This window comes from Peromyscus leucopus, chromosome 12 (assembly GCF_004664715.2).
Source record: "Peromyscus leucopus breed LL Stock chromosome 12, UCI_PerLeu_2.1, whole genome shotgun sequence".
NCBI classification, from domain to species: Eukaryota; Metazoa; Chordata; class Mammalia; order Rodentia; family Cricetidae; genus Peromyscus; species Peromyscus leucopus.
The window spans coordinates 78,318,020-78,343,950 of NC_051073.1; the positions used below are offsets into that span (position 1 = coordinate 78,318,020).

At 52.0% G+C, this 25,931-nt stretch overlaps 3 protein-coding genes across 9 annotated transcripts in view; 2 read left to right on the plus strand and 1 right to left on the minus strand.

Annotated features, from left to right (window-relative positions):
* Nucleotides 1-25,931, minus strand: part of Txnrd2 (thioredoxin reductase 2) — an 89,387-nt gene that overhangs the window by 55,983 nt on the left and 7,473 nt on the right. The window contains exons 1-2 of one of the 6 annotated variants that reach the window (XM_028854183.2): nucleotides 7,512-7,635; nucleotides 4,150-4,215 (exon numbers count right to left, since the gene is read on the minus strand). The exons of 2 other annotated variants lie outside the window; for them this stretch is intronic. In XM_028854183.2, coding sequence (XP_028710016.1) covers nucleotides 4,150-4,215; nucleotides 7,512-7,614 — 169 coding nt within the window. In that variant the 5' untranslated portion in view covers nucleotides 7,615-7,635. Of the gene's footprint in view, nucleotides 1-4,149; nucleotides 4,219-5,095; nucleotides 5,204-7,511; nucleotides 7,636-25,931 lie in introns of those variants that run through there. 3 more of the 6 variants (XM_028854181.2, XM_037209909.1, XM_037209910.1) reach the window with 3 other exon arrangements.
* LOC114681002 (catechol O-methyltransferase-like) lies at nucleotides 7,584-23,701 on the plus strand. Its single transcript, XM_028854186.2, has 5 exons — nucleotides 7,584-7,704; nucleotides 19,007-19,274; nucleotides 19,679-19,872; nucleotides 20,167-20,298; nucleotides 23,190-23,701. The coding sequence occupies exons 2-5, from the start codon at nucleotides 19,007-19,009 to the stop codon at nucleotides 23,379-23,381; spliced, it is 786 nt and encodes a 261-aa protein (XP_028710019.1). The 5' UTR covers nucleotides 7,584-7,704; the 3' UTR covers nucleotides 23,382-23,701.
* Nucleotides 7,745-25,931, plus strand: part of LOC114681003 (catechol O-methyltransferase-like) — a 43,609-nt gene continuing 25,422 nt past the window's right edge. The window contains exon 1 of one of the 2 annotated variants that reach the window (XM_028854188.2): nucleotides 7,745-7,827. Coding sequence is in view for 1 of the 2 variants with exons in the window: in XM_028854187.2 (XP_028710020.1) it covers nucleotides 10,554-10,571 (18 nt within the window). In the remaining variant the exon portion in view is untranslated. Of the gene's footprint in view, nucleotides 7,828-10,538; nucleotides 10,572-25,931 lie in introns of those variants that run through there. The other variant, XM_028854187.2, reaches the window with a different exon arrangement.

Here is a 25,931-nt window from a genome sequence, read left to right on the forward strand (position 1 = left end):
GAAGCTGTGGTCCAAAGGGGCCCAGGCTGCCTCTCAAGCTGGCAGCAAAACTTGGTAATGTAAAAGAGTATGTCATATAGTACTGGTTTGGGAGCTGTAACTCCAGTTACAGTTGTGAACCATCTTACGAGGGTGTCGGGAACTGAACTCAGATCCTCTCTCTGCAGGAGCAGTCTGCTCTCTTAACCACTGAGCCATCTCTGCGGCTCCACATTTTTGTTCTTGTTTCTGAGGTGGAGTCCCACTTTAATGAGAATTGATAGACAACAAACCAGTACATATTTAAAGTGGATGACTTGAGGCTGGGCCTGGTCATGAACATCTGTGATTCTAGCTATTCAGGAGGCAGAGGTAGGAGGATCACTTGAGTCTCAGAGTTTGAGATCAGCCTGGGTAACAGTGAGACCCTGTTTCAAAGTAAATAAATCAATAAAACTCAAGTGAGCAGTCTGACAGGTGGGTGTGTCTGTGAAACCTGAACTGTGGTGAGGATGGTGACTGTCCCTGACACCCCTCACCACCTCTGAGTGGGCTGCATAACTACAGCCTTGTACTGACTGGAGTTCTGGATGCTAGCAGTCTGACCAAGTGTCAGCAGGACCGGCTCCTGTGGCCTCTCTGCTTGTCCTGTTTCATGTGTGCTCCCAGTCTGACCAAGTGTCAGCAGGACCGGCTCCTGTGGCCTCTCTGCTTTTCCTGTCTTCATGTGTACTCCTGTTTCTGTGCCCCAATCTCTCCTTACACAACCCTAGTCAGTAGGACAAGGGACCAACCACCCTGTGACCTACTTTAACTTTTTCTCCAAATATAGTCATAGTCCTTGGTACTGAAGGTTCAATCTCTGGCATGGGTTTGAGTGTGTGGGGTTCACACAATTCAGGCTATTACAATGTCCAGCTCCCAGAGAGCATGGTAATTCCTGCCTTCCTTCTCCTGCCCCCCAGGCAACCACTGCCTGCTTTTTCCCACGTAGGGTACTTGCCTTCTGGTAAAGTGTGCAGGAGTGGAAGTGGCTCTGTACTTTACTGCCCTGGCTCCTTTCCCTCAGCGGATCTATTTTTTTAAATATTTATTTTTACTCTTTTTAATTGTGAGTGTCTGTGTTGTGGGTATATATACACATGTACAGGAGCCGTCAGTGGCCAGAGATGCCCGATTTCTCTGGGACTAGAGTTGAAAGCTTGTGAACTACCCAATATGAGTGCTGGGAATTGAACTTGAGTCCTTTGGAGGAACAATATGAACTTTTAACCACTGAGCCATCTTGCCAGCCCCCGGCATCGTTAGTTTGAGTCTTGACCACTCAGACAGTGTGTGTAGTATGTTCTTATTGCATTGGGTCAGCACATGATAGACCATACTCGTCTGTTCACCTGCGTGTGAACATGTGTTCTTCTTTTTTCAATGTGCATGACTGCTTTGCCTGTGCATAGATGTGTGCATTGTGTGCCTGGTGTCTGTGTCCACAGAGGCCAGAAGAGGGCATTGGATCCCCTGGACCAGGAGTTACAGATGTTCCTGAGCTGTCCTGTGGGTGCTGGAACCGAACCCTGTTTCTCTGTAAGAGCAACAAGTGCTCTCAGCTGCTGAGCCGTCTCTGGGTGTGTGTGTCTTTATCTCCAAACATAGTCATATTCTTTGCTACAGAGGGCCATGACTGAATTTTAACAGGGAGGATACAGTTCAGCCCATTACTATTCCCAGCTTCCTTTCCCCTTGTTTTGTTTTGTGTGAGACAGGTTCCATTTGGCCCTGGATAGCCTGGAACTTGCTGTACAGCCGAGTCTGGCCTTTAACTCCCGATCGTTTGCCTCTGCTTCCCAAGAGCACTTGCTGCTATTGCAGAGGACCTGGGTTTGGTGCCTGCCCCTGTGCTAGGCAGCACACAACTGCCCGTGACTCCAGCCCGAAGGACCTAATTTCTTCTGGCCTCCATGGGCACCTGCATGCATGTGGTGTACATGCATACGCGCACACACATACACGAAATAAATCAATTTAAAATATTGGTGAAGGGGGAGTTGGAGGATCGATTAGAGGGGGATCTGTGATTGGTATGTAAAATGAATAAAAAATTTTTTAAATAAAAAAATGTTTTTTTTGCCCGGTGTGGTGGTGTATTCCTGTAGTCCCAGCACTCTTGAAGCAGAGGCATTTGGATCTCTGTAAATTAGAGATCAGCCTCGTCTACATAGCAAGTTTCAGGGTAGCCAGAGCTTCATAATAGAAAGACTTTGTCTCAGAAAACCAAATAAATAAGTAAAAATAAAAATCTTCAAGCCAGGCCATGAAGATGCTAAGGATTTGAGAGTCAGAGGTAGACAAGGGTGGGGATGACAGGTGTCCCTGGAGGTCAGCCTCTAAGCTCCATGCCAGTGTACGGATGCCCAGGCCCAAGGACCAATGGGCTGGGCAGTAAGGCATTGAGCCACCCAGACAGAAGAATTCAACAAGGAACCCTCAGGACATGGCTCACACATATACAGGCCGTATAACAAACTGTGCACTAAGGTGAATCGAAAGAGAATCCTTAGGAGTACCTGTATTTTCCACACTAACACAGAGCATAATTTATATATAATTAAAAAATATATACAAACTAAAAGAAAAAAAAAAACCCTGAGTTTGCAGAGGTTCGGGCATTTCCTCCAGCCTCCACTGTGTTGGATGTTTTAGACGAAGTCCCTGCCACAGCCCATCACTGAGGGAAGTAGGGCAGGATTCTCGGCAGGAACCTGGAGGCAGGAGCTAGTGCAGAGGCCATGGAGGAGTGCTGCTCACTGGCTGGCTCCCTCTGGCTTGCTCAGCTACATGTCTCACATAAACGAGAGCACCGAGCTAAGAGTGGTGCTACCCAGTGGGCTGGACCCTTCCACAACAGCCTCCTGCCTGTCTGCTGGAGGCGTCTTCTCAACTGAGACTTCCTCTTCCCAATGACTCTGGCTTCTGAAAAGCTGACAAAAACTAACCAGCATAATTGACCCCTCGTCAGTCTGAAACACAACCATAAACCATAAACTTTCCTGTTAGCTCCAAGAGCTCATGTTAATATCACAATATAAAATTAATACAATTTTAAAAGCCCACAGACTTTAAAAATGTCAATACTTGGGGCTGGAGAGATGGCTCAGAGGTTAAGAGCACTGGCTGTTCTTCCAGAGGTCCTGGGTTTAATTCCCAGCAACTACATGGTGGCTCACAACCTTCTGTAATGAGATCTGGTGCCCTCTTCTGACCTGCAGGTGTATATGCAGACAGAACACTGGATACATAATAAATAAATAAATCTTTAAAAAAAAAATGTCAATACTTTAAAAGTCCAAGGTCTCTTTAAAAGTCCAATATCTCTTTAAAATCTCAAAGTTTCTCAACTGTGGTCTCCTATAAAATAAATTTTAAAAATCATTACAAAAGGAAGAACCTGGGCACTGTTACAATTAAATCAAAGCAAAACCAACATCCAGCAGTGTAAATCAAATTCTGTAAGTATTTATTCAAGGTCTGGGGCTCACTGGTGATCTCTGCACTCCAGAGGCCTTAAGCAGCTCTGCCTCTCAGGCTCCACCCTCCAAGCACACACAGGCTCCGCCTCTCCAGGCCCTGCACCAAACACAAAAGTCTTCTGGTAGGCTTCAGTCAGCTCCACCCTACACATGCTGCTGTCCTTGGTGGTCAGCCCATGGTCCTAGCATCTCCAGTGTCCTAAGGTATTCACTACAACTGACGCTGCACCCTCACCAGTGTCCTCCTGGCATCTTTTAAGAGACTCTGACTCTTAAGAGACTCTCTCCATGCCTCCTTTAGTCCTATAAGTTACAGGACTGTAACTCCAGCTCCAGGGGATCTGGTGCCCTCTTCTGGACTCTGTGAGAACCTGCACTCACAATCACACACACACACCTATGCAGGGGCATACACATGTAATTTAAAAATAATAAAAATAAATTTAAGACAAACAAATGGGGATGGGACTGTGCCACTCTCAGGAGAAGCCAGACTCAGGATCTGTGGATTCCTGATTGAGGAGACATCTGTTCCATGGCATCTGCATCTGGACATGTGGCCTGTCCCCACAGTGCTCCTCCTAGGAGACCCAAAAGCTTCAAGGCCCCAACACAGCAGAAGGGACACAAAATACAAAATACATACCTTCCTTGGCACAAGCTAGGCCACCAGATCCCCCACCAATCACCAAGAGATCGAAGCTCTGCTGTCCTGCTGAGGAAGAACAGAAGATAAGAGTGTGCCGGAGCCAGAGCTGACCTTGCTCTCTGAAGGGCCAGCGGCTCCATACAGTTCTAGGTGGTACAAAGCTTATCAGGATGGGGGACCCTACCTGGGGCAGTCAGGGTGACCACACTATCTACACAAATCAGAAACCAGTGTGTGGTGAGGCTAGCTGTCAGGGAATGTGACCATCTTTGCAGAGAATCTCCCTAACTGCCCAAAGGAGTCTCAGAACCTAAGACTTCACCCAGAGTCCTGAGCCACACAGAACACAAACATTGTCATTCGGTCGACAGGCTTTTCAGTGGTGGAGGTGGTTCTTCATCATAGCAGCCATGACTACCTCTGTAGCCCCTCCCGCACAGAAGCCAAGGGCCCATACAGCCAAGAGTCTCAGAGTTGTCCTCTGACCTCCACGTGTGTGCCGGGGCATGTGTGTGACAGGAGCATATGTGAGCACCCACACCCATGAACACACTAAGTAAATACATCAATCAAATGTAAAAGGACTAGCTTTTAATGGCCACACCTGTCTTTGTACCCACCCTAAGTAGACAAGGCTGCAGAGAAAACCCTGGGGCTCCTGTACCCCTCAAGGTCACTGGCGAGCACCCCACTACAGGAGCACACGGCTGAAGGTGAGAGGTGGCCCCACAACTGAATCTACCCCAGGCTCAAGTTCTGAAAAGGTCTGGACGGTTACAAATTATTTGATGGCTTTGATGTGATCCTAGAGAAGAAAAGAATTAAGTGCTAGGAGGCAAGTTGCCCCTCAGCCCTGGAGAGGAGCAGCCTGACAGGGAGAGCCTGTCTCTTGCTTTTGGGTGACAGAGGTGGGGGATCCTAGATCCCTGGAAAAGGCTCCTACCTTCCATTGTGACACCTGTCCTTCCTGTTGCCAGAGCGGGGCTCCTACTGGGCCTCTCTTTCCTGAGGCCCTACTCTGTACCCTCTCCTGTTTGCTATCAAGCAAGTGGTAGGGCTGGCTTATCATGGGCCACCTGCGTTCCCACTGTGCACACCCAGGCGCCTCCCCTCTGATAAACACTTGGAAGAAGCCAGCAGGGAGAGTTTACAAGGGTCAGACTGGGAAGGATACAGCAGCCTGCTGGGGGTGGGGGATGCAGCCTGCTGGGGGTGGGGGATGCAGCCTGCTGGGGGTGGGGCATGCAGCCTGCTGGGGGTGGGGCATGCAGCCTGCTGGGGGTTAGGGGGATGCAGCCTGCTGGGGGTGGGGGATGCAGCCTGCTGGGGGTGGGGCATGCAGCCTGCTGGGGGTGGGGCATGCAGCCTACTGGGGATTAGGGGGATGCAGCCTGCTGGGGTGGGGCATGCAGCCTGCTGGGGGTGGGGGATGCAGTCTGCTGGGGGTGGGGCATGCAGCCTGCTGGGGGTAAGGGGTGCAGCCTGCTGGGGGTTAGGGGCATGCAGCCTGCTGGGGTGGGGAATGCAGCCTGCCTGGGATAGGGATGCAGCCCGCTGGGTGGGGCATGCAGTCTGCTGGGGGTGGGGGGTGCAGCCTGCTGGGGGTTAGGGGCATGCAGCCTGCTGGGGTGGGGGATGCAGCCTGCCTGGGATAGGGGATGCAGCCCGCTGGGGTGGGGCATGCAGCCTGCTGGGGTGGGGGGTGCAGCCTGCTGGGGGTTAGGGGATGCAGCCTGCTGGGGGTGGGGGGGGTGCGGCCTGCTGGGGTGGGGCATGCAGCCTGCTGGGGGTGGGGGATGCAGCCTGCTGGGGTGGGGGATGCAGCCTGCTGGGGGTGGGGGATGCCATTCTACAGAGCAAAACCTGGACAACAGATGTCAGCAGACACCTCCCCTAGGTGATGGCTCCTGGAGGGAACCCTCACATGCTGGCCTTCACTCACTGCGGCCAGGCCACTCCTCCTGCCCACAGCCTCATGTCTAGAACATGTCTCTGCTTCATCTGCCTCCTGACCCACAGTGTCCTGGACAGGTGAGCAGAAAGCAGGGCTCCAATGGACATGACAAGGTCCAAATAAAGGGCACACGGCTCTTATAAAGCAAGAGAGCTCCCTTGGACGGGCTGGCCACCCAGAGATCACCTGTGGGGTGGGGGTCCTGTATAGCCGTTCAGAGGACGCCAACAGTCTTGTTTGGGTGATGCCCCCCAACCCCGACCCTAGCTGGAAAACATGGGTGTGTTCCTACTCCAGAAGGACAGACTGCAAGGCTGGAGGGGACTCAAAAAGAGTGGACTCTGGAGTCATAAGTCGAATGGCATCTTCCCTGGACCCTATAGGATCCTCACCCCAGCCTGGCTGGCTCTGATCCAGAATCCTCCAGACAGGGGCCTCCTGCTCACATGAAAACAAATCCCACACCAGAGGGGGTTCCCAGGTGTGGGAGTTCATGAAGCTCATCTACAGATTTAAAATGGGTTTTTCCTTTAGATTTTACTTATTTTCATGTGTCTGCGTGTGTGTGTGTGTGTGTGTGTGTGTGTGTACGTGCGCACGAGCGGGCTCTGGAAGAACTCCGCCTGTCCAGGATAGCGTGAACCATGTTGAGGGGTACCCAGCTTCCACCGGAGCCGTTTGAAGTTGATTACTATCCTGATTTCAGCAATAACTCTCCCTGGTGCCAAGCAAACAAGTTTCTTCTCCTCTCCAAGGATACACACAGACCCTGACAAGGACTGGGTCTTCGTCCCACGGCCCTCCAGCATCTTCTCATTTATTCCCTTGTGTACAAGTAAAAAGTCCTTGCTAGGTGGAACATGGGGATGCGGACCTGTGATCCCAACATTTGGACCTGAGGCGCAAGGAGCAGTTCAAGGCCAGCGTGGGCGCATGACCATGACTCAAAATCCCAAAACAAACAAAACAGAAAACAACAAATCAATGACAGAAACTTGGGAGGAAACCAGAAGGCCAAAAAGTCAGTGGCAACTAACCGGGCAGTCTGAGGTCAGCTTGGCTCAGGTGGGTTAGGGTCAAAACCAAAAAATCACAGCAACAAAACCCAGGACCTGCAACTAGGGAGCAGTGGTCCGGTGGGGTACCACGGGACCCCAGGGCCCCTGACATCCCCACAGGGCCACAATTAATCCTGGGGACAGGGCCTCAAGCAAGGCACCTGCAGCACTTGAGTCATCTGAGAAGGGAGCGAGCGCCAAAAGCAGGTCCCCTTCTGCCCGGCGCAGCGGTCCTCGGATACCCGTCCTGCTGGCGCCCACGCGCACACGTCCCAGCCCCGCCACCGCGACCCCACGTGGACACACGCAGACACCTCTCCCGTGCACCTCCCACGACCCCGCCCTACCTCCCGCTGCGTTCGCCGCGCCCCGGGCCCCGCGTGTCCAGGCCCGTGTCCGCGACCGGAAGTGGGCGACCGGCCCGCGCAGCGCCGCCACCATCGCCGCCATGGTGCGGGGACCTCAGGCGGCCGGGGCTGCCCTTCGCGCTGCCTGAGCCCTTCGCGCCTCCCGGCCAGACCTGTGCGCGGCCTGGGCGAGGTGAGTGCTGCGGCGGCCGGAGGCCTGCACCGCGCTCAGCTCAGACCCGGGATCGGATTCTGCACCCGTGGAACGGGACTGGGCTGAAGGGCGCTGACCTCGGGCGAGGGTCTCCAAACCTGGGTACTGGATCTCACCTGGGGAACGTGGGCCGCGGCTGGGGAACGTGGACACGGGGAAGGGGTCTGTTCCTGGCTGGGGGCGCTGAAGCCAGCCGGTCTTCACACTCCTGCGGGGAGCTTAAAGCTCAGTGCTGGGGTGGGAGATAAGCCTGGGGGGCCAGTCCCTGGAGTTGGGCTTAACCTGGACAGGATGCAGCACATCCAGGCCTGGCCCATCATGAGAGGGTCTCACTTAGTTCTTGGATCGGGACCAGACGGTCAGAGGTACCAGGCCCACGGGTGGTCAGTGGAGTTGGAAGCTGTTAAGCAATCTCCTCAACAGGAGTTCTCCAAGAGGCCTGAGGATAACCCTGGGTCTCTCTATGCAAGAGAATGGGCTACCCATTGAAGCTGGGGAGCGCTGGGGCAGGCTTTGGGACAATGAGAGAAAGAGGAAGTGTGCGGCCTGGGACTTTGGGGTCCTTGTTGGCCCTCCACGCCTTAGGAGTACGGTGGGAGCTGGCACGGGTAATTGTAGCCTCTTTTAGGAGTTGTGGTGGAGTAGGGCCCAAGAGGACAGCGTGTCACAGAGACACAGCACTACTCTAATGGAGGGGCAGATTTTACCTAGGAACGCTGCCAGGGGAGCCTAGCCGGGTCATCCCCATTTGGGCAGAGGTGGCCCCAGTGGATGTGGTTCCAGAGGGGAACAGGGAGTGCAGAAGTCAGTGAGGAGCAATTACCAAAATCAGGAAGGGAAGGGAAGGGAAGGGAAGGGCGGTCCATGCAAGCCCCTCATGGTTTTCCTGCCAGCTGGGGCTTAAGGAACTTAATTCCCATTCTCCCACAGAAACTGAGGCTAGGGGAAATTAGATCTAAGGATGCAGCCTTGAGCTCTCAGACGGTTCATGGTTAAGTCTTTAAAAGGAGTTTAACCAAACGTGGCTCAGCCTTCTCGATCAAGGAGAGGACACTTTTCCAGGGAGGAGAGACATCCTACTAAACAGAAGTCCATTTCTGTTCCATGACCTTTCATCTCACAAGGACTAAGTGTACTAGGACAAAGATACTCTCCAGCTGGAAGGAGCAGGGGATTTATGAGGACGGGTTTTGAGAAAGCCAATAATGGTTAGTATTTGATACAAATTGACTTTTGAGTCCAGTGGACATGTGTTGATCAAATAATGGTTAGTGTTTGATACAAATTGACTTTTGAGTCCAGTGGACATGTGTTGATCACGTTCTAGATGCCAGTGGCCAGGTCTCTGACAGGGGGGTAGTTGAGCAGCAGTCTGTAGGGTTTCTAGGTATCCTGTGAGTGTTTGAAATGGAGTGATTGACCATACGGTTTCAGGCATGATCATTTCCAGGGACAGTGTATGGACACAGTAGAGGACTTCCCACGTGGCCCACGGCACCTGGCTCCAGGCAGAAGGTTGTCTATAGCGTATTTGGTGTGTTAAAGGCTCTAAAGTTTCTATCGGAGTAGCTACATCAAGAATGGGTCCCGACAAGGACCCACACTGTCGGGCTTTTGTTCCAAGTGACAAGAAATTAGGAAGGTGAAAAATTGAGAACAGAGTTTTAGTGAGGCATTGAAGCCAGATGTCACATGTGGATGTATTTGCTCCCAGTTTGAAGGATTAAGAGAGTGTGGTGGCACACACCTGGGATCCCAGCACTCAGGAGGGCCATCATGAATTTGATGCCTGTCTGTGCTACACAGTGATTTCTAAGCCAACTTGGGTTACAGAATGGGACCCTGTCTTTGAAAACAAGAGGGCACAGTTTCCTTTTTGCAAATGAAGCTGCGAGATGGTCTCGTGAGGGACGTTTTTAATTAGGGGATGACAGGGCACTGACACAGTGAAGCTCCAAGTCGCAAACATTCTGGCTCTAAGGAAGCACAGTTTGCTCCTGTTGCTGGTTCCTCTTTTTTAAACTGGCCTATAACTTGCACCAGGACCCTGCATTAGCCTCTCCTGTGTTGGGACGACATTTGGGAGCCACCATGCCTGACTCCGTGTGAGTATGTGTGTTTGTGTTGAGTAGTATGGGCAAGTACATGCCATGATGAACATGTGGAAGTCAGGACAACCGTGGCCCTTTTCCCGCCTTCCTCTTTGGTTGAGGCGGTATCTTCTCTTGTTTACCATTGCCTGTGCTATATTAGCTAGCCCAAAGCTGAGGTGCCATCTCTCTCTCTCTCTCTCTCTCTCTCTCTCTCTCTCTCTCTCTCTCTCTCTCTCTCTCTCGTCTCACAGCACTGGGATTATAGACATGTATTTCCTTGTTTGACTTTAAGTGGTTTTGGGAATCGGAACTGATTGGTCTTCCTGACTCGGTTGTTTTAAAGTCATTTGCAATGCCTTTAGGGAAACAGTATTGTTTCTGTAGGAAGTTTTGGGTTTATCAGTTGTATTGAAGTTTCTTGACCCTCAGCCCACAGGAAAACATAAACTTGATCCTGGGATAAGGGGCTTCTTTTCCTTTTCCCCTAAGTTTTCCTGATTTGAGAAGGGTAGAGTGCTTGCCTGGCATGCCTATGAGGCCCTGGGTTCTCTCAAACACTTAATGAACCTGGGCATGGTGGAATATGTCTCTATTTCCAGCACCCAAAATGTAAAGCAGGAGGATCAGAAATTTGATGTCATCCTCATCTCCATAGCAAGTTTGATGCTACTCTGGGCTACATGAACCCCACCACCACCCAAAAAAAGTAATAAACACAGCATGTAAGAAAACGGGATGAAACCCGATGCAGAGGTAGGTCATAAATCCTCAGAATCTGAATCTGGGCATGAGGATGTATAGCAGTCATGCTTGAATTACTGCATTTGGGAGGTAGAGGCAGGAGGCTCAGGAACTCAAGGCCAGTCCTGGCTATGGAGCAAGTCCAAGCCACAGGAGAAGATGGAAGAAGAAAGGGAACTAAGAATCTGAGAAGCAAAAATCAAAAGATTCTGCTCTGTCTTCCCCACAGACTGGTCTGCCAGCATACTCCACCACACCTGGCTTTTCTAAGGATTCTGGGATTAGCTCAGCTCCTCACACTTGCGGGGCAGGCGTTTTACTGACTGAGAGTCTCCCCAGCTGCTGGTGATTTTCTTTGTTTTAGGCAGGGTCTTTTTATGTAGGCTTGGGTGTCCTGGAACTTGCTATGGAGACCAGGATGACCCTGATCTGTCTGCCTCTGCCTCCCAAGTGCTGGTGTTAACGGTGAGCGCCACTATACCCAACCTTGGTACAATTATACTGTGGATAGAATATGTTTAATAACTCGATAACTAGACACAAACTTTTAAAAAAATTTTGCCAAAATCTGTTTATTGCTTGAGAGAACACTTCTTGAAAGACATATGAAAACCCTCTTTCTTGCTTCTTGAGGGTCTTTATATGAAATGCAAGGAGTAGAATAAATTTAGATGCTCTTGCTGTATTTTGGCTCAAACATAATTTAAAATTTCCATACTTAAGATATAAACCCAGTGTGGGGCTGGTGAGGTGGCTCAGTGGTTACAATGCTTGCTTCCAAGCCTGATGACTTGGATTTGAACTGACTTCCAAAAGTTGTCCTCAGAGGACATGAGCCATACACACACATTTAAAAAAGAAAGGTATAAACCCAGTCAGACACAAACTTTTTAATCGTTCCATACGTCTAAAAATGTATAGTTCAGCCGGGCGGTGGTGACTCATGCCTTTAATCCCAGTACTGGGGAGGCAGAGGCAGGCAGATCTCTGTGAGTTCGAGGCCAGCCTGGGCTACCAAGTGAGTCCCAGGAAAGGCACAAAGCTACAGACAAAACTCTGTCTCAAAAAAACCAAAAAAAAAAGAAAAAAAAATGTGTAGTTCAAAGGTAGAGCGTTTGCTTTGCCTGGCAGACAGTGCTGCGGATTTGGACCCAGCATGGAGAGAGACGGGAGGGGGAGGGGTCTTAACTTTCCCCCCCGTTGGTGCTTCAGGTGATCCTTGAGAGCCACATCGATGGAAAAGGGAGCTGGGTGTTGGGTGCATAGTGGTGTTCCTGTGCGTTGACACAGTGGTGATGTCCTAGCTGCTGAGAAGCACCCATGGGGGACTTTGGAGCAAACAGTGACAACAGCGAGGACTTACAGAGAGGCAGGAAGACAAGCTTCCAACCTCAAACCCAAAGCTTAAGTTGTCACTTGGAACCAGGAGCCAGAAACCTTCAGCCTGAGCGGAAGGAAGGCCAGGAGCCACCTGGCTTCCTGAGAGTGGGAGAGGAGAGACAGTCTGTCCTCATCGTGGCAGTGGGTGTTTGTCTGAAGCCTTGGACCCAGGGATCTCTCAGCTATCAGCAGGACAAGCGGAAGTGGGATGTAGCTCTCTGAGATGGCCAGACTGGCCAGTCTGAGCCCTGGCTGCACGGGAGAGGCACAGCCTGTGCAGGGCATGGTGACTCACACCTGTGACCCCAGACCTGGAGCAGCATAGGCAAAAGGATGAGTGGGAGGTAGCTTGTTGGGGGCCAGCCTGGTCTACATGAGACCTACATGGAGGGAAGAATAGGAAGGAGGAACTGTGGCTTGAGCAGATTGGGAAATGGGAATCTGCTGAAAGCAGGAAGAATTGGTTCATGGGAACCCATTTGGACTTGTCCTCGGGCTTACAAAATTTCTGCTCCTAGGTGGGGTGTGCTCAACGGTAGAACTTCCATAGAACACCACCCAGCACTGTGAAGGGGGAAAAGGATGGAAAGTCCGGCCAGGCCCCTCACAGCTTAGTTACCGAGGCTGGAGGACAAAAGTCTTATCTGCGGGTGTTGGCTGTAGCACCCAGAGTATTTGTTTGGAAACTTAGGGTTTTCTGCGGGAGGCACTGAAGGAGCTAAGGTCATCCTAAGGGTGTCTCTTCGAGCCACCTAGGAACTAGGTTCAGATTTCTTTCTAGTCTGTTCAGCCAAGGTGGAGGTCTGGGCCAGAAAAAAAAAAAAAAACCACAAAGGACCTGGCTAGAGTCGATGTAGGGAGAAAATCTTCATTGAGATGCTGGTGTGTTGGGGCCCAGGGCCTGTGGTAGGAGGGTGTGTGTGGCCATACACTGGGTAGTGAGTGAGGTGAAAGGTCAGTGTCAGGTCACATGCAGTGGATTAGGTGGTGGGGAACCAGGCCTGGCCAACAGGACAGCTGCTGGGGTCCTCCTTGGTCACCAGCCCATGAGCTGCCTGAAACTGCAGCTTCCCAGATAGAGAACATCACCCCAGCTGGCCTGCCAAGCCCTCTCTGGCCTTCTCCACCCTCTCTGGAGGCCTGCTTCCTGTGAGAGGGAAAGCAGCCCTGCCCCTCATACTGGGTCTCTCAAGCATCCTGTGGTGGGGCAGGATCAGCCACACCGTGAAAGCGCCTGTGCAGAACACAGGCTTAGATCACACGAGGGGCTGGCTTTGAGAAGAAAGCCGAGGAGGGCAGAGCCCTGCCCTGCGCACTGAGGAGGCTTTGAGACAGGTTCTCATGGAGCCCGGGCAGGTCTGGAATGTGCTACATAGGTGAGGATGACCTTTGGATTCTCTTGCCTTCAACCTCGAGTGTTGGGAACTGGGTATATGTGGGTGTCATTATACCCAGTTTTATGGCATACTAAAGACTGAATCCAGAGCCTCAAACGTTAGACATGAGCTACATCTCAGCCTTATTCATTTGAGGAGTGTGTGTGTGTGTGTGTGTGTGTGTGTGTGTGTGTGTGTGTTATGTGCATGAGTTGGTGTGGGTGTGGGTCTATATGCACATGCATGTCAAGGTCAGAGGTCAACTTCAGCTGTCTTCCTATTTTTTAATATTTAATGTGAGTGTTTGGCCCGCCCACCTGCATGTCTGTGTAGCATGTTTGTATGTAGGTAGGTATAGTGCTCAGAGAGCCTTGAAGAAGACATGGGATCCCCTGGATTTCTAATTACAGGTGTCAGCCAACGTGTGGGTGCTGAGAACCTTGGTCGTGTAGAAGAGCAGCCAGTGCTCTTAACTGCCAAGTCATCCCTAGACCCCACTTTATTTTCTGAGACAGGTTCTCTTACTCATCCCGAGCTCACTGATGCAGTAGGCTGGTGTAACTCCCGGGATGCACCCCCAGGAGCTCACTGTGTAGCCACAGCTACTTGGGGCTCACTGTACAGCTCATTAGCTTTAAACTGGTAAGCTTCCTGCCTTGGTCTCCTAACTGTTGGGTTGCTGACATGAGCCACGTGTCTGGCTTTCTCTTTAAATGATGGGGACTGCAGGGCCCTGACTGGTAGGATGCCTGTGTGCATGCTCTTGAGGGTCCATCTGCAGCGCTGGAAGGGAGGAGTTACCATCTGAGGTATGCAGGGGCCCATGCCTGCTCAGTCCTGGAGGCATCTAAGCTGGGCTTATTGCTGTCCCAGGGGCTGGCTCATTAGGCCAGACTACCCATGTCTTGGATGGATGCTCTGTGCTTCCTGGGCATGTCTGGCCGGCCAGCAGGTGCCAGGTGCTATGTAACCTGTCCTGCCTTGCCTTCTTCAGTCCTGCAGGATCTGGGGGAATCTCGCCTCAATTTACAGAGGAGAGAACTGCTTGGCAGTGAGAGGTGTGCCAGGCCCCAGGACCTGTCCTAAGGCCAGGCCTGGGATTCCTGCTCCATGATTACCCACAAGTTGCCCTCTGGCCTCCCTACTGCCCAGTCAAAGAGCATCCTGATCTTGGAGGAAACAGATCTGATCTGAGGCAGAGTGCACCCTGTGGAATGCAGGGGACCCTTAGGAAAGCAGGGGACCCTTCGGAAAGCCTGTGTCCGGATGCAGAGGGATGCAGCAGCAGTCTGCCTAGAGACTTCCACACAGAGAAAGCTCAGGTGGTATTTGCAACCTTAGAGTCCAAACTCCATTACTGCTGGTCCTTCTTAAGATAGCAGCTGGAGAGCTGGAGAGATGGCTCAGAGGTTAAGAACACTAGCTGTTCTTCCAGAGGTCCTGAGTTCAATTCACAGCACCCATATGATGGCTCACAACCGCCTCAAATGAGATCTGGCTCCCGCTTTGGGCCTGGAGGCATACTTGCAAACAGAGCACTGTATACATAATAATAAATAAATAAATCTTAAAAAAAGATGGCAGCTGGAGGCACCCGGATGCACTAGGGATGGGAGGGGTGCCTGGAGGCTATCATGGAGGTAATTGGTCTCCACCTGTTGTAAAACACAATCTCATGTGGCCCTGGGGCTTTTGAGACAGGTGTCCCTGTGCAGCATTGGATGGCCTGGAACTCTCTCCTGACCCTCAACCTCCTGTGTGCACTGCCAAGCTCGGTCTTCCCCGTCTCCTCCCTGTCCTTTCCTGTCTTTCTCTCCTTGCAGAATTCTCCCTCTTAGCCAAGAACTTCAGGAGCCCTGCTGGGGCCTTGCAGCTCATCCCCTCACAGCTGTAAGGGAAGTTTATGGTTCAGTCCAGGCCTGGTTCACATCCCAGGCTGTACATCATGCCTTCCTCTCTTCCATTTAATGCTGTCGCTCCCAATGTTGTCAGAATGCCCGGGATTTACTCCCAGCCCCATCCCCAGGCTCTCTGTGTAGCCCTGGATCTCACTCGGTAGACCAGGCTGGCCTAGAACTCACAGAGATCTACCTGCTTCTGCCTCCCGAGTGTTGGGAATAAAGACGAGCGCTGCCACCCTGCTTGAGGCGTTCTCTTAATAAAGCTCACCTGAAGAATAACTGGCTCAGCTTCCTTCTCCTTGTACTAACCCAAAGTCAATAGTTGACTACAGTGAAGAATCTAACCCAGACCTTAATATGTGCATGGGTGCGCCGGGTTTTATCAAGCATCTAGATCAAGCTTCTCACATCCAGGAACTTGAGTGTATTGGACATGCTGGAGACACATGTTAAACCCACACTGAATGAGCTGTACACAGCTCAGGGTTCAGCATAAACAGCCTTTAAGCAGATGATTAACATCCCTTTTCAGTGTACCCCCTGGCAATTTTGTAAATAAGTTTGAGTTAAAAACATCAGATTTGGCCATTTGTCTGACAGGAAGGGCATTCACAACACTGCGTAACTGTTACCAGAACGTTCTCATCCCTCTGTAACTCTGAACCCATTGAACAATTCTCCCTCCTCCTCCTTCTCCTCCTCCTCAGCCTCAGTGGCTGATCTGCTTCCCGCCTGGGAGTGGACTCCTGTGGTGTTTGCTATTCTGTGTCTGGACAACTGAAGTTCTTCAGCTGAGAGAAGCTTGGGGTTGCTTCCACTTGTGGCTTCTGTGAGTCACGCGCTGGTAACAAGAGCAGACCCAGCCCTGCTCTCAGCTCGGGCTGCACAGCATTGTCACGTGGTGATTCTTGGGATGGCTCTGGAGGAATCATCACACTTTTTGCACCAGTTTTCATCTCAGCAGTGTGCAAGGGTTCCAATGTTTTCATATTTTGGCCAACTTTATTATCTTACTTTAAAATAGAAAACAAAATCAGGCCTGGTGACGCAGGCTCCTGCTACTTGGGTTTGAGGCAGGAAGGATATTTCAAGGCTTGCCTGGGCTCTAGAGGACGTTCAAGGTCAGCCTGGGCAATTTAATGAAAACTTGTCTCAAGGTAAGTGGCTGGCAGTGTAGCCCAGTGAAGCCTTGTGCCCGATCCCCGGGGTCCCACCCAGAAAAAAGCCATTTCAGGGACAGTGGAGTACTCTTTCCAGCCTGGCTTTGAGACGAATTTCCTCAGTAACCATAACTGATGTTGTTAAGACACTTCCCTACAAGGTTTCCTGGGTCTTCCTTGTTACCCCACCCCCACCCCTTTTGAGACTGGATCTTATGTTTTCCGGGCTGTCCTTTAACTCACATGGATGATCTTGAACTTCTGACCTCTGTCTTCACCTCCTGAATGTTGTGCCACCATGCTAAGCTGGTGTGGCCTGGAACCAGGGTTTTATGAACTCCAGGCAAGCGCTCTGCCAGCTGAACTGCATCCCAGCCTTTCCCTGCACTGCCAGTTTTTAAATCTTTATACATGTTATGTTACACACTACAGATCTAGACAGATCGACAGACAGACAGATAGAACAGAATAGCTCATTGTTTCACCACTCACAAGCTACTTCTAGTAAGGACAATGGACAGCATACACTGTGACACCCAAGCGTGTGTTAGGAAATCTAAGCCATTAGGAAGGAGTGAAAGGAGGCCAGTGTCATGTCAGTGGTCAGTGCCCATGGTCCCTCAGCTTTGGGTCATGTCAGTGGTCAGTGCCCATGGTCCCTCAGCTTTGGGTCATGTCAGTGGGTCAGTGCCCATGGTCCCTCAGCTTTGGGTCATGTCAGTGGTCAGTGCCCATGATCCCTCAGCTTTGGGTCATGTCAGTGGTCAGTGCCCATGGTCCCTCAGCTTTGGGTCATGTCAGTGGTCAGTGCCCATGGTCCCTCAGCTTTGGGTCATGTCAGTGGGTCAGTGCCCATGGTCCCTCAGCTTTGGGTCATGTCAGTGGTCAGTGCCCATGGTCCCTCAGCTTTGGGTCACTTCTGCTCTCTCCTGACTGTCCTGACGCAGCCATCACACCTAGGCTTGGGCCTGCCTCCTTTAAGACTTCCACAAGCCTTCCCAGCTGAGGTCAGTGCCCGCTCAGGAAGGAACTGTAAATGGCCACAGCGTGTTTGGTGGAAGTGTCTCTGGGTCCTTCCTGTGTCTTTCTGTTTAGGGTTTGTGGTATAAATCACAAGCTCGTGCCATGAATAGTGAACTCTGCTCAGTGTCAACGTGGAATCTGTCGAGCTTTGTCGATTAGATCCTGGGCTCCTAACCCAGCTCTTGCTTGCTAGAAGGTGAGTGTGTGATCGTATTCACTCACACTCACCTTGTACTAGGGACAGAACTCGGGGCCATTCGTGTGCTACATAAGCACTGTACCACTGAGCTCACCAGCTCTTTTCCATGATCTCAGAGGATCTGGAATCTGGAGGTGTTCCCTACTTCAGTCGATCCCAGTATCCCTTAGTTCCTTTCTGGGTCTCCAGCCAAGCCAATGAGTCAACACAAGGCTGAGCAGCAGCAGGAGAACACATGCATCGGATTAATGTTGCACAGCCCTGGAGATTTCCACAAGGAGATGTGGACCAGAGAAATGACCAAAACATTGGACATGGTACCACACACCTGTAATCCCAGCCCTCAAGAGGATTATGAGTTCAGGACCAGCCTGGGCTACATAGCCTGGCTCAAGAAATCGGGCTGATAATGCAGCTCAGTAGTTGAGTGCCTGCCTCGAACACACAAGGTTCCATCCACAACCCAAAGGAAATCAAGAACAAGGACCAAGGTTTCCCTGCTTTATGAGGCCAAGTGTTAATTCTGTGGGGAGAAACAGGACACAGATCTCTCTGTGATTCTAGGGATATCACTTGGTCATCTAAGGGGCTGTGAATCCAGCTGGAAAATGAGTGTCACTCCAGTGAGATCATTTACTTGGGTCTCCAGCCCCATGAACAGTTTCTGCTGATGAAGGCTGTTGTTCTGTCTTGGTAACAGCGGACCCCCTCCCAAGAAATCTTCACATTCTGCTGCATGTAGGAAGAGACAGGGCATGTGACCCATCCTGCACACACAGTTCCTCTTTCAGCTTGAAACAGTCAGAATGCCAGTTCAGTGTGAGATGTCAGCTGTTGTTGGAGGGCTTTTCTCCAGGTTCCCCAAGCCCCGCAGTCCCACAATCCACATATAAAATAATCACTCAGACGATTATATCACTTATAAACTGTATGGCCGTGGCAGGCTTCTTGCTAACTGTTCTTTTATCTTAAATTAACCCATTTTTATAAATCTATACCTTGCCACGTGGCTGGTGGCTTACCAGAGTCTTTACATGTTGCTTCTCCTGGCAGTGGCTGCAGTGTCTCCCCCCTCAGCCTTCCGCTTCCCAGAATTCTCCTCTCTCCTTGTCCCACCTACTTCTTGCCTGGCAACCTACTTCCTGTCTGGTCACTGGCCATCAGTGTTTTATTTATATAGAGCAATATCCACAGCAGTCATCTTCCCTGAGAACGCAGCCAGGGTTGGGATCTGTGCCTCACTGGCCTCCACACGGCTCTGACCCAGTGAGTCATGTGGGCATATGCTCTGGACCTTGGCCCTCCTTTAGCACAAGGGACCAATGGGTGTACTAAGCTGAGCACGTGATGGGTGAGGCAGGAAGGGCACACAGCACATAAACCTGTCTTCTCTGCTCTGGTCCTGCAGATGCTGTTCGCTGTCATCTCACTGGGTCTCCTGTTGTTGACCCTCTTCCTGTTCCTGCGACGCCTAGGATGGGATATGTTACCAATCATCTGGATTGAATTCGTGCAGCAGCCAGTCCGCAACCTGCTCATGGGTGACACAAAGGAGCAGCGCATCCTTCGCCATGTGCAGCAGCATGCCAAGCCTGGAGACCCCCAGAGCGTCCTGGACGCCATTGACACCTACTGCTCAGAGAAGGAGTGGGCCATGAATGTGGGTGCCTCGAAAGGTACGTGGCCCAGCCTGCAGTCGGGGCTTAGAAATGGAAACCCAGAACTGGGCATGGTGGTCCAGCCAGCAGGGGAGCCTGTTAAAGGGGAGAGGGAATCATGGGTCATGCCCCTGCCTGACCCCCTTAGAGACAGTAACATCTACACATGAAGGAACCAGGTAGATGGTTCGGAGAGTGCGATCGAGGTGGGGTGGGGGTGTGTGTGTGCAAAATCCTGAGGACTCTCCAAGGGTATGTAGAGTGAGGTCCTCTGGGCTATCAGGAGGCTAAGGACCTTTCTCAGCAGCAATCAGGAGCTTGAGACAAGTGGGAAAGGTACTGGTCTAGGGAGGGGTGAGACCCAGACCTGGGGGTAGGGTTCCCCTCCTGCTTGTATTCATATCTTCCTCACCACCCTCTAGGCCAAATATTGGATGCAGTGATTCGGGAGTACAAGCCCTCACTGGTGCTGGAGCTGGGAGCTTACTGTGGCTACTCGGCCACACGGATAGCCCGCCTGCTGCCACCTGGAGGCCGGCTCCTCACCATGGAGATGAACCCGGACTATGCCGCCATCACCAGGCAGATGCTGAGCCTGGCAGGCTTGCAGGACAAAGTATGGCCCTGCAACCAGTGTGGCTGGGAGGGCTGAGCGGGCAGTGGGGAGGGAGAGGGATTGGTTCCGTCACTGAGCACCTGCCAACCTGCCATGTCACAGGAGGAAACCCCAGCAGGTTAGGGCACATCTCCCTGACCTATCCTAGAGAGCCAGCACCTCCAGACCGCCCCAGGAGAGACTACCCAGCAGACTCCTCTCTGGAGCCCCGAAGGAAATGATGTAGATACATGTGGGTCCAGACAGGCTCCTGCCTATCCCTGTGGGCACAGCACTGACAGAATACTCTTCCAGGTCACCATCCTCATTGGGGCATCCCAGGACCTCATCCCGCAGCTGAAGACCAAGTATGATGTGGACACCTTAGACATGGTCTTTCTTGACCACTGGAAAGACCGCTACCTGCCAGACACACGTCTCCTGGAGGTGAGCTGAGCGGCCCCTGCCTGGAAGGATGGCTTCTGTGCTCACTGCTGGGGTACCTGTGCCTCGGCCACTGAGGACCCCTACTGTGGGTCCGGGGACAGGCTGGGAATCTGGTGGGCTGCAGAGGCCCTGTGGCAGGTGGAAATGAAGGGAGGGGTCTGGGTAGGAGTGCCAGGGCCAGGGATCCCCTGCCCTGCAAGCAGGGGTCTGCGAGGGAGTGAGAAGTGCACCAGAGACTAGAACACCTGGGATGAAGGACACGTCTCTGAGTCCCCAAGGGAGCAGAACTGGCCTCAGCTTGGGTCTGACTGGGGTCCACTGGGCTAGCCACAGGAACGGCAAGCATGGCCTGGGTCTTCCTGAAGCTTCGGCTATACAAGTGCATCTCCCTAGCCCTCCCAGGCCTCAGCACTGCTGCTCTGCCAGCTGCACCTGGCAGGGACCCCCAGTGAAGACGGGGGAGCCACCCCAGTCCCAAGTGACGAGCTTGAGGAGACATGACCTTGTTCTGCGGCCAGAAAAGCGACAGGGGCTCCTTGGCCTTCACTGGGCTTCCTCACCGTCTTCCACAGCCAGCATGGAGCTGTCCCTGTGCTCTGGCCCAGCCACAGTTTTCTCAAGAGTTGTACACCCTGTCGTGTACAGTGAGGTCTGGAATGTGAGGGGTCAGCCAAGGAGCCCATGGGCAGGACAGGCCATTGTGGCTTGGGTGTGGGTCAGATAGTTCTGGGGAATGTAAGGGCACTGAGGAAAGGTCAGGCATGAATGAGTTTTGGGCAAGTGATGGGGGGGTGAGTCCTGGCATCCAGAAGGATTTTTGCTGACCTTGTGGAGGCATGGATGGTGCATAGGGAGGGTACCTCAGGTCCTTCAAACTGTTGTAGAGGTGCTGAGCACTATGGTGGGAGTCAGGCATATAGCATGGCCAGGAAGTTATACCAGAGAATGTTTCTAGCAAGAGGGCCGGCGGTTAGGGGACGGAACGGAGACCAGCAGGGCAGGTCAACCATGGGCAGCTGGCTTGGACAGGCTCATCCCTGGCAGACATTGAACACGAGTATAGACAGCAGAGCGGGCAGGCACAGTGCACGGGTGGGTCTCTGCAGCTTTGTGTGTGTGACAATCCCAGGAGCCTGCTTTTAGGAAAACAGCAAACACTGCTCTTCAGTAACTCAGAAACTACCGGATCCCAGCACTGTAGCTCAACCTGGCAATTAGCTCCTGAAGATAGGGTGCATTGGGAATGGCTGCACTGGTTTTTCTTCTTCGGTGTATGTTTGTAGAGAACGGAACCCAGAGGACAAACCTTTAAGAATGGTGATCATAAACTAACCTCACCACGAGGCTTAGTGGTGCATGCGTTTCATCTTAGCACTTGAAGGAGGAGGATCGTGTTTGAGGCCAGCCTAGGTTACATAGTGAGACCCTGTCCACAGCATCTTACCTACAGAATTCTGCACTCCGCTGTCTCCTTAGCATAGAAGCACAGTTCCTCACACACAGGTGCACATTCACCCGAGATGTCTTACAGGAGGCTCATGGTCCCCAAATACAGACAGGACAGGTGCTGCCTTTGCCTCAGGATAGGGCTTGTTTCCTGACGGGCAGCAGGTTGCCAGCACCTCCAAGTCCCCGTCTTCCTGTAGCGATGAAATCAGGAAGTTTTATGTCTCGACGTCATTAGTCTTATTGAGGGTCACCATGTGACTCTCGATGTTTCCGAGTCCCTGGCTGGGCAGGAACTCCCTGCTCATCTTTTTCTTCCCCCTCCTGAACTGCAGGGCCCCTTTCTGGACTGGGTAGACGCCTTCCTCCACAGCACTTCTTCACCAATGTCTTTCCACCCAGTGCTGACATGACATCGTCTTCTGCTTTCACTAAGGGTCAGAGGGAAGCTCATTCACACTGTAGTGCTGAGACTATCCCTGAATTTACTGACTGCCTGAGGGTCCCTCAGCTCTCACAGCCCACATGTTCTCTGGGAGCAGCTGGAGCCCTGGACTGTGGTTAGGAGTACAGCTCTGTTCTGCAAGGGCACAGACTCCCCTGCATTAGGATGGTGGGGATGTTTTGATTTTATGTGTGTGGTCCTGGGAACAGAATCTTAGGCCACGGTCCCACTGAGATACACTTCAGCCCTGGCTATTTACTGGATTTACTTCCCATTTTTGGGTTGCTTTGTGTGTATGTGTTTGAAGACAAATGTCTTCTGTAGCCCAGGCTAGCCTGGAACTTTCAATCCTCTTGCCTCAGCCTCCTGAATGCTGAGATTATAGATATGGGCCACATCAGACAGGATTGCTTTAACTTTTGTTTCATGATTATGTTAAAAACAAACCCTAAGCTTCCTGGGCAACCTTCAAATAAGACATCCAGGTGTCCATTTGCTGCTTCCCGCCCCTCTGCCCCCCCCCACACACACACAAGGTCCACTCCTTGTCAGGTACTTTGTTATTTATATGCTTTCATACTGTCAGCAGGCATACTTGCCGGAGTGGAGAGACAAGTACCCTACAGGGGAGGTCTCTCACAATCACAGGTTCTAGAGCCATTGCTTTGCGGGCCCAGAAACAGCTCCCTCCTCCTACTCAGAGCCCAGGCACCTAGGGTCTTCCCTGGCCCAGGTGGAAAGTCCAGAACAGATCCTCAAGGTCAGGGTTGTTGGTGAAGACCCATATTTTTGGCATAGAGTGTTTGAGGAAAACTGGCCCTCTGGTCCCACCATCTCTTCTCATCCTACAAACCTGTGGTGCCCACATGCCCCTCTAGGGCCAGGTTGGATACTGGGGAGAATGGACAGTAGCTGGAAGTGACTCCATGGGGGGACAGCTGCCCCTAGATTACAGTGGGTTTGCCAAGCATTCATGACCCTCCCTGTCTGTCCCCTGCAGGAATGTGGCCTGTTGCGCAAGGGGACAGTACTTCTAGCTGACAATGTCATCGTCCCGGGAGCCCCTGACTTCCTGGAATATGTGCGGGGGAGCACCAAGTTCGAGTGCACACACTACAGCTCATACCTGGAGTACCGGGAGACAGTAGACGGCCTGGAGAAGGCCCTCTACAAGGGTCCAAGCAGCCCATGAAGTCGTGACCACTCAGCCTACCCTGAGATCCCCTTCCAGCTTCCTTCTGCCTGATGACACACACTCATCCTGACCCCACTGTGCTTCTGGAGCCTGTCCTCAAGTGCTGTGGCTCCAGGTTGTCAACACTGGCACACTCTACAGCTAGTGAGCTCACTCACCATCCAAAACCACTGCAGCAGACCCGGGAAGCAGCTGTGAGAAAAGGCTGAACTGAGCTGGAGGTGCAGTGGTCACAGTGCCTGCCCCACATGCAAGAGGCCTTGAGTTCAATCCTACACACCAGAAAACCAAAGGGAATAAAAAGTCAGAGCAGGCGTCATCCTGCTGGTGTCACCAACTGTGTCACCTAAGAGATTCTCACAGGGTCAGTGCCAGGTCCCTGGGCACTGCCATCACCAATTAGGACCCCCAGAAATCAGGAACCTGGGAATATCCAGATGCCGCTTGGCTGTTACCAGATGGCCACAGCGCCTGCCACTGTCACCAGCCACTCACACTTCATCCTTAGAGTGAGCCATAAGCTTTCCAGGTGTGGTGGCGCACAATTTAATTCCAGACCCAGGAGGAAAGACAGGCAGAGCTCTGAGTTCAAGGCCAGCCTGGTCTACACTGATTTCAGGACAGCCAGGGCTACTGACTCTGTCTTTAAAAAACAAAAACAATGCTGGGCCATGGTGGTGCATGCCCTAATCCCCTCACTCTGGAGGCCAGTCTGGGCTACAGAGTGAGTTCCAGGACAGGCTCCAAAGCGACACAGAGAAACCCTGTCTCAAAACACCAAAAAACAAAAAACAAACAAAAAAAAAAAACCCTGACTTATATCCCGTTTTCTAGTTATGCCATGATCTTTTATCATGAAAGAAATTAAAGCTCTAACTATTTGGATACAAGAGATCCACTCAATTATTGTCTCAACCACCATACTGCTCTCTTCCCTGCTGTACAACGTGACAGTCCGCCCTTGCACCCTATGACTGGGAACCCTGACCCTGACCCTGAGGACCGGTAGCTGTGGGGCCACGCTGTCCCCTGCTGCTCTCCATCCGTGTGGCACTCAGGAGACAATCTCTCCAGCCCTGCTCCCTGACTTTCATAAGAGGAAGTGTGCTCAGACCACAGGGCACATCTGCCCAGGCACCCAGCTGCTGAGGAAGCACCCATCCACTTCCCCCTCCAAGCCTCAGAAGGGGCCTGTTTCCAGACTAGAAAAGATCAGCGTCACCTCCGCTGATCCCGCCTGGACCTACATCAACCAGCCAGCCGCCCTTCCTGGGCTGAGGGCCAGGGGCAGAGCCTCCCCCCACCCCACACCCCTGCCAGGGCACTTGAGGAAATGTCCACCAGGTGGCAGCAGTGGCTGTTAACCCTCTTCCTCTATAGCTGGGCAGGCGGGTGAGCACTCCTCTGGTGAGCTGACTCAGAAGACAGGCAGGCAGTTCCTTTGCTGCTCTTTTAATCTTTAAATTTTCTTACAAAAATTTCGATGTTTGCTGATACAGTCTTATTTTGGTTTCTTTCTTTCTTTTTTTTTTTATTGGTTTTCAGGACAGGTTTTCTCTGTGTAGACCAGGCTGGTCTCGAACTCACAGAGATCCACCTGTTTCTGCCTTCTGAGTGCTGGGATAAAAGGTGTGCTCCAGCACCACCACCACCCGTACTTTTTTTTTGCGGGGGTCATTTGCCTCAGCAGAATCCAAATGCCCTTTATTGAAGGAGGTTGGAGGCCTTAAATACAGGCTTACAGCACAATGGGAGAATATCAGAGGGTGGATGTTTTACAATCTTGCATCTAAAAAGCTGTTAATGCCCAATATGCAGGATACACAGACAAGGAACTTCCCTTAAGCATTCAGGAGGGTAGAACCTGGCAGGGAATTAGCATAGGGAGGATATCAAGGTCAAGGTCAGCAAGCAAGGCAACAGTTACCCAAAACAGGGGCCAGGGCCCTACAGGTCCCCCTTTTACTAATAAATGAGATTCTGACTTGGGTTGCGTGGGACGTCAGCAGGTTACCTTACCTGTCATGGAGACGCCTGCTCAGGCCACACAGGTACTCTGTCTTAGGTTGGTGAGTGCCCCCCAGGCATTACCCATCTTTGAATACTCATTATACAGGCTCAATCGTGTGTGAGCTGCAGAGTTAACTGCTGCCAAAGATCTCAAAGTGGCACTGGGCTTGCAATCTGTGTGTTCCACACAGAAAAGACCAACAGAAGTCCTAACCCACCCATACCCAGTAGGCTAAAGGCAACTGAGAGATTCCCTTCCTTAATGAGCCTTACTGCAAATTGGAGTCCTTGTAAGATAGTATTGGTTTCACTTTTAATGCTTGTTGTCAGTCTTCGTCATCTCTAAGTCACAAACAGCAGGCACTGAGGAGCAGGTCCCCCGCTGCTGTGGCTGTCAGGCCCAAGGTTACTTGAGGTTCTAGGCAGATGCAGGAGCAGCTGGGGCGGCCCCAGCACAGGCAGCTCGGGAAGAGTACACTGCAGAGGGAGGGTGTCCCAGGAACCCATGACGGGGGCTGGGGCAAGCACAGCCTGACC

Bases quoted from the DNA above. Each gene is read 5' to 3' on its own strand.
- LOC114681002 (XM_028854186.2), top strand. From the start codon at position 19,007: ATGCTGTTCGCTGTCATCTCACTGGGTCTCCTGTTGTTGACCCTCTTC. The intron at 19,275-19,678 runs GTACGTGGCCCA...ACCACCCTCTAG, and splicing joins GAATGTGGGTGCCTCGAAAG to GCCAAATATTGGATGCAGTG. The intron at 19,873-20,166 runs GTATGGCCCTGC...ATACTCTTCCAG, and splicing joins TGGCAGGCTTGCAGGACAAA to GTCACCATCCTCATTGGGGC.